Source organism: Stylophora pistillata, chromosome 6 (genome assembly GCF_964205215.1).
Source record: "Stylophora pistillata chromosome 6, jaStyPist1.2, whole genome shotgun sequence".
NCBI classification, from domain to species: Eukaryota; Metazoa; Cnidaria; class Anthozoa; order Scleractinia; family Pocilloporidae; genus Stylophora; species Stylophora pistillata.
Window position 1 is genome coordinate 28,689,891 of NC_142524.1, and position 15,634 is coordinate 28,705,524.

Below are 15,634 nucleotides of genomic sequence, written 5' to 3' on the forward strand. Positions count from 1 at the left end.
AGAAATTACAAAAAGTATCTAGTTTTCAAGACCTTTCTCTGCATAAAATCAATCGTTCCCATAGACGATCACCAGTTGAATGTACAAAAGTGCTGTGAAGAAAGTTATGACGGTTTCATTTCTTGAATGCTGGTTTACACAAAGAATATTGACAAGAATGAAGACTTGACTGCCCTTAAAGCTGCCTTGAAATTCTGGTTGACAACAACAACATTTTCAATTTGGCAATCAGTTGATAGCAATTTTTGCACCTTGGTTGAGTAGAGTTGAGCTAAGCCAAGAAAAATTTTGCGATTACCAGGTGGTGGGGGGGGGCCCCTGGAGGAAAATCAACGGATGACAACTGCAGAACCCTTAACACTCAGCCACTGAATAAACTTCATAAACTGTAACCACATCAAAATCTAAAGCCTACAACAAACTCTAGTTTGGAGTGCAGGTAGTCCATGATCTTACGCTGAGCCCTCTAGATGAGCAAACATGCTCTAAAAGAAAGTGCTTTAAACATGTTTAAATCCCAAAAGATAATTACAATAACAATAACAATACAATAACAGTGCAGACAGTAACAATACAATACAATACAATAACAGTGCAGACAGCCGAAAATTGAAGGATATTTAGCTATTCTGACTCTTAAAAACATCTCTACAGACCAGAGGTTGGGACTCCTGTTTTGTATTCTTCTGAAGAAAAGTATCTGAAATTCAATTGAAAGCAACTTAGGTATAATTCTACAGTCAACTCCACTTTCATAACAATACCAAACGCCACTTTCATAACAACACCAATAGAATAAATTGTATTAGATTTATTACTTACGACTTGATGATTGGGCCCAACTGAGTACCAAGGTCTTCACAATGAAACCATCTTTCCCAAAGAGGTGTTACACCATCCTCACAAAAATACCTTTTAACAAATTCATGATATTGTTATCAAGAAGACAACTCTTACTAACATGAATGGATAGCTGTAATGACTTACTAATTAAACGATGGGTTTCAAAGTTAGACAGATGAGCAAGCTACCTGCTACTTTGTACCACATCATCCTTTCTGATCTAGAATTGGGAAGCAAGGAAATTACCTTCTAGGATTCTATATACTAAAGGGGCTTTTGTCTCTAATCCAAACATACTTTTTCTAATCAAAGAAAATGTGCAAAATTTACAGAACTTTAAAACCCACAAATTGCCAAGCTACATAATAGGTAAGAGGAAGTGGCTCAGCGGTAGAGCATTGGAGGCTGGAATCCAAAGGTCTGAGGTTTGATTCATCACAGGGACTCAGATTTTTTTCTTAGTCCCATGCTTATAACAAGACGAAAAACATCTTTCTCTATTTCTTCACTGTACTTTCTTGTTCTATTAACAATACATAATAGGTTGTTTTGCATGCCCATGCCTTTACCAGCTGCACAGGACATGAGTCCATCATAACACACCTTAGACCATCTGTTTCCTCAGGAAGTCTCTCTCTTTCAATGACCTAAAATGCAAATTATCTGATCTATCAAAATCACTAAGCCTTCTTTGTTCTGAAAATTCAAACTCAGAGAGATGTAATTTGATATTTTTTAACTCTGACCTAAATTTATCATTTCAACAGATTTTGAATTGTAATAATTTGTATTGGATGGATTGTACAAAAATTCAGTTGCCTGAAGTGAAAAGTAGACAAAAACAGAAGTAAAACATCTAGCACTATACCAATCCCACAGTGTTTTCCTTCCGTTGAGGAGAGTGCTGTATCCTGCTTGGAAGCACAAAGACCTTGGAAAAATAAAAACATTGTTGAACCAGCTGTGATGTTGTTTCTTTAAACCACTGACTTTGGCAATAAATCTAAGGATAAAATGTTTTGAGGTTCAAATGATTTTCATTGTTTGAAATTTTTCACACCAGTTTATGGTTGTCAAAATAAACTGAAAACTGGCACATTGCACCATCAGCTCCTCTGAAGGACCCATCAACTGACTACTCTGAAAGTTTCTGGCTCAATTCTTAGCGTGGAAGCATGGTTAAGTACAGCCTTCTTTGCATCTCAGTCCAGTTACTCAAAATCTCTTTTTGACAACCCTGCTTAAGTTTAAACATCGTTTTCCTTTTTTCAGATTTTGATTGTGAAACTAGATTGAAAAGTTAAAAGTAACCAAGAAAATTCAGAACCACTTAGTTATGGTTAGAAACTATCTTATATTTCATTTCAATTAATGAAATTCTATCAACTGGAAAATAACACTTAAAAACTGATTGAACTGAGCATAAAATACCTCTCCCTCTTTGATGATCACATCCTTTGGTTTTCCTTTCTCAATGATTCTCAGGTTCATGTCTCCTTTAACCATGTAGAAAAACTAGCGAGACATTGAACAACTCTTTACAAATACTCCTTTTTAGCTCAGCTAAATGCCCTTCTAAAGTAATAAAGAACCTTTGATTTTACATTAGGACAACACTCTCTAGCAGATTGCAATCAATCTTTATTTGCCACAAACATCACTTTTCAGATGCAACTATCAGTTGTTAAAAAATGTTATTCTTTCAAACATTTACCCTTGAGGGATTAACTCTTAACCTCCCAGAAGTGCTTAACAGGTAACCTCTCCCTATTGCATCCATAAAGTATCTAGCAAACAGGTAACAAGAATACTCAAACTTATCAGGTAGATGTTTTTATCTACCCTAGACTCTTGTTAACAATTTACATGGAAATGTGTAGCACTGAGGAGAGAGTTATCTTGGTAGTTAAAGGGTGAATTGAGAAAAACTGCCTATTCTAAAAACCAATTTTATGGATATTGTATCAAAATTGGGTAAAATTAAAGAACAGCTCTCCAAAATATCTGTCGGCCAACTGTTGGCGAACGAAACACAGAAAACACAATGAAAACACAACAGAAACACCATGAAAACATGGGTTTGTGCAATTTTGTGAGTCTGAAAAAATTTACATGTATTGCTAAATCTAAGTAACTAAACTCTTCCCATTTCAGCAGAACGAAATGTTTCAGTCAGATACTACACATCAAGTTCACATAAATGAAGATCGATAAGACCAATAATGCCTCACACTTGAAATTTACCTCTATTGAGTGTTTGTCAAAATTCATTTTGAAGTAATTGTGAAAGTTCAAACTCACCAAGATGACAGTCTATTTAATCATTTCTGAATTGGTTTTCATTATGTCAGCCAACTGTCAACGAACAGTCAGCCGACAGTTGGCCGACAGATATTTTGGGGAGCTCTCCTTCAATTTTACCCAAAATTGAGGCCTCTGAGAGTTACTTCTTAACAAATTCTGGTACAAAACCTTCTGGACATCAAATAGCTACCAATACGCTCATAGAGAGAACTATACTTCCAAATATTTTCTGGCACAGTTTGCTAATAGCATTATGTAGGTCTGATTTGTTTCTTTCATGTACGTTTTCAGCAGTGTAGATTATATCAGGAAATGATATTTTCACTGTTAGTTTGTCTAACCTTACCTCCTCTCCCTCGTCAATATGATAATCTTTTCTGACATTTGGTCCACCAACAAACATCACCTTTAACTGCCCTGCACCATACCTAAGGTTGAAAAAGGAGAGCAAAACTTCTGTTTCACTTTTAAATGTCAAGGATTTTCATTGGTTTTATAACCTATCAAGCACTTTCCTGCAGATTCTCCTTTTTCCATTAAGCTCTCTTGAGTGACCAAGACAGAATTTCACCTTACAATAACAAAACAATATTAAGCGCACAAGCAATGACATTAAAGAAATATTTCAATTGCATTTAGGGGATTATCATTTGATCCAATACCACATTCTCCTAACTAACATCATGAGAACTGTTTTACAGACAGTAAGGAAAATTACTTATGAGATCTTGGGAGTGAAAAGGTTGTAAAAAAAAAACAACAACAACAACAACAATTTTCTGCACAGAGTAACTCCCACAAAAAAGAAAAAATTTCCCCAAAGTTACAATTTTCAGTGCAATAAAGAAACCTGAGGAAAATAGGTAAGGGGGATTGGCATTTTTTTCAATAATTTACTTTCGTGTCCTTTCTTTTAGGCAGAAAGGTCTGCCAAGACTTTTAATTTTAATCACTGCAAGATTTCTAATAGATTGTATTGTAACTCAGCAAGTAATAAGGTAAAAATTTTACAACTTCCTGTGTTGTTAAAATTCTCATACTAAAAGAGGAAATTGCAGAAAAAAAAAAAGGAAAAAAATTGCTCCCAAAAGACAGAAAAATGAAGACACCAATTTGTTAATGTTGACTTTCACACGATTTTCCTTAACACTCCAACAATTTAATCTTTTAAATAAATTATCCCATTAGTTGTTAGTTAATAGGTTTTTAATTATACTATATTATTAGGCCTTTTTTTAATAGCTTCATTAGAAAATAGTTGATAGATTATTAATTGTGTCCCCAATTAGTAGAGGGGTTCTTAGCCCCATTGGCTAGATATTTCAAGACACATTAATAAAGTTTATGTATGGCTGTATGTTGGCAGTGTAGTTAAAATTTTGAGTTGTAAATTATAACTTACATGAGCACATGGCAAAATCATTTGACCACATGCTCTATGTTGTACATTCTCACCAAGCCTACTCTCTTGTATTATATTCATTTTCTTATACACTTCCTGAAATGCTTTGATGGTTTCTAGCTAGATTATTAACATTTCCATTTGAACCAAATTGTTTTTACTCTCTTGTGGTATACGAGACAAGCCTAACATTACTACTGCAGCCTGTCCCTGCACCCTTCACTGGTTAAGGCCATGTGATTAGTCAGCAACCAATAAGAAATGATACATCTTGTTCTGTGTATAATAGGGACATTTTTACGATAATTTACCATCTAGATACATCAAAATAACAATTGAAACGTTCCTTTCAAACAGGCAACCATTAAAAGAACTACAATCTGTGGGCTCTTAATTTACAGTGTAAAAACCAGTGGCTTTTAAAAAACTTACGTTCTGCAATAATTAAAATGAAGGTGTTAATTTATTGATGACACTCACAATAACTTAATTGCTCCTTGATTAGTAGGACAAGTGATAAACTTTCCAATGATATTGTGCCCCTTGTATTCATAAAAGGTGCCATACCTTTTTAACTGCATGGAATGTAGGAAATGACATTCCCAATTATGATGTTGCAAGATATTGCCCCCTTGAAGAACTATTACCACATAAATTTTACAGCCTTACTTTACTTTAAACATATTTGTAAAAAATAAATTCTTTGCCTGAATTCTGAATGTTTTTTGATAAAAAACGTTGGGAGCTGCGAAATATTCAAATTCTTATTCTTAGGGAAACTAGATTTTCAACCGCACTAATCATGAGTTTGCGACAGCCCTGAAAGAGCGTGCAATATATATACAAGCTTATAAGTTTTATCAACTAGTAAGGAATAGGAACGTTAAAAAACAAGTGACCTTCAAATAGTTTTCAAGTTATTTTCGTGTGTTTGGAGAAGAGTGAGTGAGATAAATGCGTCAAGACTCTAGGATCGAAACAATTCACTAGAAATTGGCAGCGTTCTTGGGAAGGCTACTCACATTAATTTGTTGCAGACTGGCGGGAGAAATGAAGTTTTGTTTTCGTCGATCCATTTCAGCATATTCAGTGGATCTCCTAACTGAGGGTTGTTCTTCTTGGTTACAACTTCTTCGCCATTTTCATTTCCTGGTCTTTTAGACATAATCGAATGATTATCGGGGAAAATAATATGAATCCGTGACTAAAGTTGTTCAGTGAGCGCAAATGGGAGAGTAATAACGAGCGCACGTGAAAGTACTGCCAGTCAGACCAATATACTGCGAACCGACTGGTGCGAGATTACACGTTCAAGTTACTTTAATTTTTTTTTTAATTATCATCATTTTTATTTTATTTTTTCCTTTGAAAAAAAGTTCACGAGGTAAATTGGCACAATTTCTGGGAGATATAGAAGTTTTAAACTGTCTTTATTGATAATGTTGTAATTAAAAATTAAAACAAAACCTTTTTAGCTTGGAAGAACACAGTCGAAAAGCCTTTTGGGGATATCACTGTCTCTACCCCTAAGAGTACCAAAAGGGTGGCTACAAAGTTATGACTAATTTATTATCGCTTTCTAGGGCCTTGTGGTTTCGCCAAACTTGTGCATTCAGAATCATTCGTAGAGTTGATCCAGGTGATATCTGTCGCCGTCTGAAGTAAGATTATCATGGCTGCTCCAGCAAGTGTCAGTAAAATGTACGTAGAACAGTTACGGGCAGAAGCAAGCTTGGAACGAACGCCGATTTCGACCACGGCAGCTGCACTTACTAAATATGTGGAGCAAAATCTTCAGTCCGATCCTCTGGTTACGGGAGTGACTAGCTCGGTGAATCCCTACAAGGAGAAGTCTTCCTGCCTTTTATTTTAGCCCAAAGAGACTGTCGTTGGCTTGGATTATTTTCAAAGTTCGTTGGATTGCATGTGAGATTGGAAAGATGCAAAGGCTACGGCAATAGTTCAAGTTTTTTGACACTGCAAGCATGGACACTTTCTCTTTCTGTAGTTTGCTTCTACATTGCATGCAGATCTGCCGAGACTTCGACTTTCTTAAATATCGGTTTTTTTTTTAATTGCTACTTCTTGGAATCATTACTTTTTATTTATTTAATCAACGATTAGTGATAGAGGACGCTTTGCTTCTCATCTGAGTTTCGTGTTGGAAAACTCGTCAACATGAACTGTATTTCGAGCTGGGATACGAAATTATGCGGTCAAAATGACCCCTTTGTAAACAAAGAACATCTGTCTAGCAACGTGCAGCCATTTTGACATTATTTGACTCTATTTCTAGGATAACCATCCGGGCTGATCTCCAGTATATCTTTATCAATATTGGAATCATTGTGTGCAACCGATGTTTTATGGAAACTGAAATGTATCTCAAGCCAACTTTCTGTTAAGGTAGATCGAATAGGTATCTCAGAAATACATTAATATATACTTATGTTGACGGCATGTGCTGTAGCTTTGTAGTTTTTTTTAAATCATCTCTTTTTTTGCCCAAATGGGCCATTTGGAACAAAACTGTGCAAAATGAGGTTGATTATTTTAAAGGGGCAATGCTTTGCAGGTTTAGTTTTATCGTGAGGTAGTGAGTGGTTATGATATATTATTACCACAAGATCAAAATAACTTGGAAAAAAAGTGGTTAAAACTAAGAAAAAAGAGGCACGAGACCAACTCTTGTGTTTTTTTCCATCTTGCTCAGATGATGTTTTCAGCTCTATTCATTTAAAACTATGTTTTTCAGTGTCAAAAACTGATAGAGCTTTCCAGAAGAAAATAAACAGATTTATATATTTATTTCTGTGGCATAACCCCTTTAAGTAACAGCATTCAAGGAGAAAATATTACATTAAGTCATGGTATAATATTGTTATATCTTATTTGTTTGATATCGTTATATTGAGATTGAAACCAAAATTGTTGCATTGTAGACACTATTTGGTTCTCAACTGGGTTAATAAAGACTCTCCTCTGAGATGAAACTATGTGACAGCTTTCTTTTGCTTTGCTTTGTTTTGTTTTGTTTTTTTGCTAACTGCATTAGAAGCTTAGATCACAAGATAAGCTTGAAAAAAAGGGTGAAGTTAACTTGCTTATTGTTAACCCCATTTAACACCATAACTTGGAAGATCCAAATGTAATTTTTTTGCTTTTATTATCTTTAATTTCTTATCATGTCTGCTTTACAAATTTGATGTGAAATAAAAAACTATCAGACATTCGATATCTTTTTTTTCTTATTACCTTTCTACACTAAAATAGCATCTGAGACATTACTTGTCCCCAGATTCAAACCTTTGAACTGTTAAGAGTGACTAGCATCTAATTTCTCCTTACAATATCAGCCCTGAGTCACACATGTAGGCCACGAGAATAAAGGGAATGATCACCAACTAAGGAAGCTCTAAACTGTAAAACAAATCCTCCTCGTCAGCACCTCAGGAAATGTGTAGAGAGGGTATGGAGAATATGCATACTGATGTTAAGATGTAAATGGTTTAATGGAGAGATGAGAAATATAAAGGGCTGGGAAGGGATATGGTTTCTACCACTTGACAGACCGTACCTTGCTAATGCAAATCCTTCAGTTTCTTGGACTGCTGCTGCTTCTTTCATCAGACTTACATGTTGATTGTACTGGTTGTGACTTTCTCATTTTTGAGATTGTTCAATTAGATTGTCCATATCATGGTCCATATAACTACATGTATCAATGTTTTTCAAAGTAGAAAATTGAATTTTAAGGGGTGAAATAAAGCTTACAGTGGCTCAGTGAAATTTCAAAGATTTTCAAGATAATCCTTTAGCATAGATATATTTTAAAGAACTCCCGTCAAAATATTATAAAAATAGCAAATGAACCGCATGACTCAAATTTTAAAATCCAACGTCCGAGTATTTTGATCGGAATCGTCGACAAGCTCCGGACGTGACCGAAAACAAAGCGTTTTCAGTCGTTTGCTTTACTGCTCATGCTCGGAAATAACCTCACCCTTCTCACTTGCGGCTTCTGTTTCACAGTGACAAGATTAGTGCGAGTCGGAAGGTTTCAGGGAAAATTCGAAAGCGAAAGACCAAGAGGATCAGAAGTTACATTTATCGGGCGAGCAAATTCTGGTACTTAATCCTTGCAGCAATGTCCTACGCCACAACAACAGAGACCCTCAGAATTCAGAGAATCACCGTGGATCAACTTAGAACAGAACTGAAAGTTAATCGCATCAAAGTGTCAGAGGCAGCTAACGAACTGAAAACCTACGTGGAGAAAATTCAGCGAGATGACCCGCTTGTTACGGGAGTTCCTGGAAACCAAAACCCGTTTAAAGAACGGGGCTCTTGTACTTTGATTTAGAACAGTAGTGTGTACAAAGCCTCGCGCATTAAAGTCCAATTGAGATGCAAGTTCAATAGACAGTTTGGGTATATCACTCGATGTGACCTTTTGTTTCTCTTTCAGTCTTACTCATTACAGCTTTTCCCGTGGTATTTTATGGCTTTAAACACTGCGATTATGCCATTTTTGGAACTGATCACTAGTGATCTCTTCATCTTGGTAAAGCGAATACATTTTGATCCGCAATCTTCTTCAAATAATAGTGGAAAATGGAAGAGTGTCAGGAAACGCATAGCGGCGACCCGTGGTTTTGCTGTTTCGTGATTCATTGTTGTAATGGGTGGATGTGCCACCTAAGGAGGTCAAGCAATTTCTTTCAGTGTATTCTCTGATATAACGAACGCAAGTGATTATGTTTAGAGTGAATTTGTTCCTACCCTACGGTTGATCGAAGCTTTTCAATTGTGAAATATCACGTACTTGTAAATCTTGCTGGAAATAAATAAGTTCAATTATTCTACATTTAAGCTCTTTCGGGTTGCATCGAGAGAGAATTGAGGTAAAGCTACATAATGGAATATTGTATTTTACTTACTTCATTGTATTAAAGGACTGACATTATTGTTGTTCGGAATGTTTGATCTTTGATGAGAGGATTATAAATGGTAACGTGCGAGATATTCGTGTTCGTCACTTACTTGGGAGGTGTCTTCGCAGGATTTTTTTATTTAGCCGATTAGGGAGGAAGTAATCTGAAATTTTCTCAAATAACAGCTCTAGTGTTTCAGCCATGTCTATGTAATCCAGCATTTTCATAAATTAAAGTATTCGAAGTGAAAATGGTTCTTCCAGTAATATTTTTGAGTGCATCTTCAGTCTAAGTTATAAGGACAAAGTGCGTTCTATCTAATCTCCATGCATTGTGACTTCGGATAAACAAATCATACAAGAGAGAAAGCGAAGATTTCACATGCTCAGCTCGAAGGCCTGGTTTGTCAAGAGAGGTAACTGCTTTGAAGCATAACCAATTATGCAACCTTTACTTCAAGAGGACATGTTTGAAATGATAGCAAGCTAAACATTTACTCTAAGTAGGCACAAACACGGATTAAAAGTTAACTTCAAATGTTTTATTTAAGGATTGGTCTGCAATGAAAAATGTATTATGACAACATTGGAGCCAGGGGGTTGTGATGTGGTGAAACTTAATCATACATGAAGTTTGAAGTTTGAAGTTTGAAGTTTATTGAAGCTTAATAAGAAGAAAGATTAATAAGAAATTACAAATTAATCTAATTAATTTAATTAAACTAATTATTATTGATCTAATTTACACTTTCAATTTCATGAAGACCGTTCATGCCTGCAAATAGCAGGAGCTAGTCGAGGCGGGCTAGAATTAGAGGTACAGTAGTGGTGATAGAGTACAAATAAAGCTTAAACATAAATTAATAACATTTCCAGAAAAAGACAGCCACTTAAAACTCGTATATACAACTGCATCATTAAACATAAGAAAATAGTAACACTACAATGTAGAATATAAATTATAAAGCCAGGTTATAATTAGTAATTTTTTTAAATAGAAGGGGCGATTCATATATCTTATTAACCAAGCACGATGGCTGTGATCAAGATAATAAGTTTTGAGTATTCTCACCACCCACTTGTGTGGACATTGGGAGAAGTTACATATTAGTTATATCTTGAAGTGAGAAGTTACATGTTAATCACATCTCAGAGTCAAAGAACATACGAGAATGGGAAACCATGCAAAAAAACAGTGTACTAAACATGGAAGATCACCCTTACTCAACAATGATGAATCATCCAAACAGCATAGCACCTGCAGAGGATTTCTGAGCTGGTAACCCTCTTGTCTGATAGAAGCAGCAGATATATTTTACTCTGTTTGAAAATACATTTTCAATCCTTACATCACATACTGTCATTCCCATTTTAGAAAATGACTGCCCTTGTAAGAGGTACACTATCATTTCCGCACAGGCAAGTTCATTGAGATTTGCCAAGTTCCAAAGATTTCAAAGCTTTATTTCTTTCTTTTTTTTTTTATTTTGCCAGCCACCATAACCACGCACATCCACCTGATTTCACGTATTTCTTGAAAATACCTTAAACAGTGGCAACTTTCTATTTAGGCAGCATGCTGTGTACCTGGCAAGAAGAATTTCTCCCTGGCCAAATGCTAACTAAAATTGCAGCAAAAGGCTCCTCTGTCAGATTGGCGTTCCGTTGTTTCCAAGAAAGTCCATGCAAGATGCTATGTAATGAAGCCAAATAATAACAGGAAAGTTAGGAAATACTAGTATTATAATATTTCAAGTATCTGTTAGGGCTTTTTAAAAGTCACTTTTATAGAGAAAATTTGGTGACTTCTGGAGGTTCATATCTGTGTTGATCCTGTTCTAGACAAATAGTGTTCCTCTTTGTACAAAATTGAAATGCACTTATTTCCAGTTTAGAAAAGAAACAAAACTTAGAGAAGTAGACTTAGAGAACACTCATGAATAAAGTTAGAATCAGGCATAAAAAGGTGTTTTTTTTTTCAAAAAATTCCAAGGGTACCCTGCTTTTGTTTCAAAAGGATCTTTTGAAACTCCTTTTCACCAAATGAATATGAAAGCGATCCTTGCAGTAATGAACACTACTTAAGCAGTAGTGAAGTAGAGTTCATTACTGTGAGAATCGCTTTCACATTCATTTCTTAAAAACGGCGTTCACATATATGATTTTCTTTTTCACCATTTTAAAATTGCCCTTGGAACACTTCCAATGCCCTTCAACTCTCAATCAAAGCCATGTTTTTGATATTTGTGGAAAGATTGTGGGGTCTTTGAGGAATTATCAAAAATATATTTTTTTAGGGGCGAATAAAGAAGAGCGAATACCGGAGACTTTCAGTGGAAATACTTGGTTAGCCTGTACATGTTGCAAAAGATTTCAGCGCTTGGTAGCCTGTTTTTCTGCGGACCAATAAAAAACCTACCTTCGTGTAGTGGACTGGAAATGACAGCTGCCATCAACATGGCTGCCAGCGAAACTGAAGAAGTCGATGTAGCGAAGGAGTTTAATCTTCTCCCGATAATATTCGAAACTATTCAGGCGCTGCAGAAGACAAACGATCCCCAGGAGTTTACAAAGAAGGTATTAATATGTTTTCCATTTCGGTTTTGAGAGAGAATCGTCTCATTATAATCAAGTCAAAATACTCAGTCTAGTGTGTAAGTACTAACTAGTGTCCCAAGAAAATCGTTGCAATTAAAATTGTACCTTTTTGATGTGATTTGGGGCACAAGATTAGTGAAATTTTACGATTTTTTGTTTGATATGCCTGTGCAGTACCGAATTTCAATTTTGACGCTTTAAAAGCAAAAGTTTCAAAGCTTTAATTTGCCAATGCATTGTTTGAAATTACATGTTGTTGTAGGTTAATGGTTTCCGTGCGAAGTTGCAACACTGCAGAGCGTTGTTAGACAAGATACCAGGGATAGAAATGAGCTGTGAAGAACAGAAGGAACTATTAATTAAGTGTAAAACCCAGTACACTGAAAAATGGTGAGTACATATATGCTCAGGAAAGCTTGGAATAGATAACAATGTGACTATTCGTTCAACCTTTCGTTAGTAGCTTATGGTTTTAAAGTGGTATAGTGTACTTCTTTTTCTTGAAGTTTATATTGTAAAACAAGAAAATTATATATTTATTTATCATATTCTATGAATATGTCATAATCTAACCAATGATGTTTTATTTTAATTAGTGGTTCTGAAGAACAGGGAAAAGTTTCATAAATCAAAACAGCAAAATATGCTTATTATTCGGATTCTTTATTTATCGATGATGAGTTTTGGACATAATGCCTCTCTGTCTTGTGACCTTTAAGAGATTTGAGCTAATTGGAACAATCTCTGTGGCTATGTATAGGAAAACACTAAACAAAATGATTGTCTGAAATAAACATAAACTGTTCTGAAGTGTTGCTAACAACACAGGTGTGAAAACTGCACTTAAATTACAGGATTTGCTAAATTTCCTGCATTTCATGTTCTCTCCCTACGCTTTGGCTTGTACTTCGGGCATATTCTGCAGGTTTGGCATAAAATAGAGCAAAGTTGAGGTTTTACTTTTCCTTTGAGACAAATAATGTATTTGATTTTAGTTTTTATTGGCAAAGTAGTTAGATGTCAGTCACACCAGTTGATTTCTGCAAATATACTGGGCACATGGATGTCAATTGTTTTTTTTAGATTTCCAAAGGTATTAAAGAGTGTATGTGCCTTACATTCCTCATCTGTCATTCCTATGTACACTCCTTTCTAGAAAGTGAGAGTAGGTTTATCAAAATTTCACGAAACATGATTGTTAGACTGTGCTTGTAGGCTTTACAATATGCAAAAATGATGCACATGGCCTCTGTAACATAGAGCCTTGTATTGAGATTTCTCAATGATAATAATAATGATGATGATAATAATAATAATAATAATAATGATGATGATAATAAAATACGTGCCCCTTCAGCTTTTCATGGCAAGCAAAGCACTTGAAGCATTTCCCTCTCTGTGTATTATTTCAACAGTGAGCTGCTGAAAAATTACAGAAACCTACCAGTGTTTGCAGAAGCTTTTGTCAAGGAGACAAAATAGTTGAAATCTGTGATGTCAACAACACCAGTTGGAAGATGCAGAGATAAAAAAAAACTGAGGATGCTGATGTGCTGTTGGGAAAAGCTTCATTCCCTTGGAATGAGAGAAAATTCTTCCTACTTCTAGAGTTGAAAGTGGGAGTACTCAATCATTCTCTTTGTTATAACGAGGGAGGGTGTTTGCTGCACAAACTCTGATTAATCCTAGTGTTTACCAAACAACCCCTTTTTCAGTCTGCATAGTCAACCTCTTCGTTGCAGACTTTCCATTTTCAGAAATACTTAAGCTGATGCAGTGCAGAAATACTTATGCAGAAATATTTAAGCTTATGCAGTGCTACAAATAGGTCTGAAAGAGAGGTCTTTCAAGAAATCAGTTTGAAATAATTCACAGTAGAGCTAATTGTCAAAAAGTAATTCTTAACTCTGATCAATTTCCTTGTGAGTTCTATCCCTATTGTAGGGTGTAAATAATAACCAAATGTTCCTATTCATTATTTTTATTCACTCTAAAGAAAACATTACATAAGTTGAAATTAATAACACTGTTGTGTTAACTGGAGAAGCAGTAAATACACAGACAAACCAAGTATAAAGAAAATCCTCTTTTAAAAGAGGATGTATCAGTAACCATCTCTATCAATCAGATGTAGGTATTGATTACATATTGCCATTCTGAAAACTCCATAAAGACATCCGTTTGCTTCCATCAACATTTTGGGCAGGTCATGTATTTCACAAGATTTATTAACATCACTTCCCATCAAAGTAGCAGAAGGAACAACTGATCATGTTTTGTTTACAAATAAAATACCTTTTTAATTTTGCTCTTTGTTTTTTTTTTTTTTTTTTTTTTTACCTGTTCCTTTGCTCTTCCTGTGAGGTTTTATCAAAATGTGATCTGTTCATATGATGACATCTAGGAAATAATTTGATTCTACACTTTTTAAGCATACAGTGAGAACAACTGCAATTGGATGTTGAACTTACCGGTATTCAAGACTGAGATTTAGTAATATATACTTGAATACTTTGACAGTGTTGTCCTCTGGACTTTGTTTTGGTTCACATACTTTAAACTAGCTTAGCAATGGTTCTCTGTAGCATATCTGGAGATAATAGGAACACCTGAATACCAGTTGTTGTAGCATTAAACAATGAAGACCATTCTTTTCAGTGGGAACTCCAGCAGGAGTCGTAACAGTGCAGATCCAATGTTCACTTGGTTGTGGAACAGAGATGCCTTGCTTGCCTCCCTTATAGCTACGAGTGCCATCCTCTTACTATCTGTGGAGATTTTACCCACACTGCATCCTTAAAGGGCAAGCTTTAATCTATCATAGGGAAGTTATGTTTACATTTACAAGGTCATTTTTATCAAAAGAAAAATAGATTGTTATGCAGCTGTGTTACTTTTGTAAACGAGCTTGGAATATTGAGGGGTGGTATTGGTTATCTAAAGTTGCTCAGGGATTTGCCACAAACAACATGAGATGAGGCTTTCAGGGAATACCCAAACACAAGTTGCACCTTCAAAATGTAGCTTAAAAAGTTAAACCATCACAACTGTTTAACTGAGTTTCCCTGTAATTTTCTCAGAATAACATTGCAGAGTGTATAGAAGTAAGGTTATGGTTTTAAGGTGAAAGAAGTACCACCCTGCCCTGATTTTTAATATGGTGCACAGTAGAAAAATTCTTACAACAAATTAATGTTGGGTTTGGGTATTGTGTGCTCAGAACCACTTTGTCTTCTCATGGGTTTCAATTGGTGTTAATTAACACTTGACCATATGCTATCCAATTCCAAATAAACCACATCATGCTCTATGATTAAGCTCAAATTTTCTCTTTGTCTTTGCTTCAAACTTTTACTCTTAATCAAGTCTACATTGTCAAGAAACAAATTTCTCGCCAGATTTTTGTCACAGTTTGGTAATCCACTCAGTCCAATTACTTTCAACCAGCTTTATCCTTGCAGCCTAAAAATCATTTGATATCCCTTGCAGTGAAGTGGTGATCAAATATCAGAATGAAAGGATTTTTTTCAGCAAAGTGTGATACTGTTCATTGT

The 15,634-nt window shown here is 35.3% G+C and overlaps 2 protein-coding genes across 2 annotated transcripts in view; one reads left to right on the plus strand and one right to left on the minus strand.

Annotated features, from left to right (window-relative positions):
• The window catches only part of LOC111329076 (3-hydroxyanthranilate 3,4-dioxygenase), a 10,843-nt gene extending 4,998 nt beyond the window's left edge, over window positions 1-5,845 (minus strand). The window contains exons 1-7 of the mRNA XM_088763504.1: window positions 5,572-5,845; window positions 3,494-3,575; window positions 2,275-2,358; window positions 1,712-1,774; window positions 1,447-1,490; window positions 823-912; window positions 657-700 (exon numbers count right to left, since the gene is read on the minus strand). Coding sequence (XP_088619630.1) covers window positions 657-700; window positions 823-912; window positions 1,447-1,490; window positions 1,712-1,774; window positions 2,275-2,358; window positions 3,494-3,575; window positions 5,572-5,714 — 550 coding nt within the window. The 5' untranslated portion in view covers window positions 5,715-5,845. The remainder of the gene's footprint in view (window positions 1-656; window positions 701-822; window positions 913-1,446; window positions 1,491-1,711; window positions 1,775-2,274; window positions 2,359-3,493; window positions 3,576-5,571) is intronic.
• A 6,057-nt stretch (window positions 5,846-11,902) lies between these two features.
• Window positions 11,903-14,387, plus strand: LOC111329075 (mediator of RNA polymerase II transcription subunit 9-like). The gene is made up of 3 exons (XM_022933677.2): window positions 11,903-12,059; window positions 12,343-12,470; window positions 13,496-14,387. The coding sequence occupies exons 1-3, from the start codon at window positions 11,922-11,924 to the stop codon at window positions 13,560-13,562; spliced, it is 333 nt and encodes a 110-aa protein (XP_022789412.2). The 5' UTR covers window positions 11,903-11,921; the 3' UTR covers window positions 13,563-14,387.
• Window positions 14,388-15,634: the final 1,247 nt, after the last annotated feature.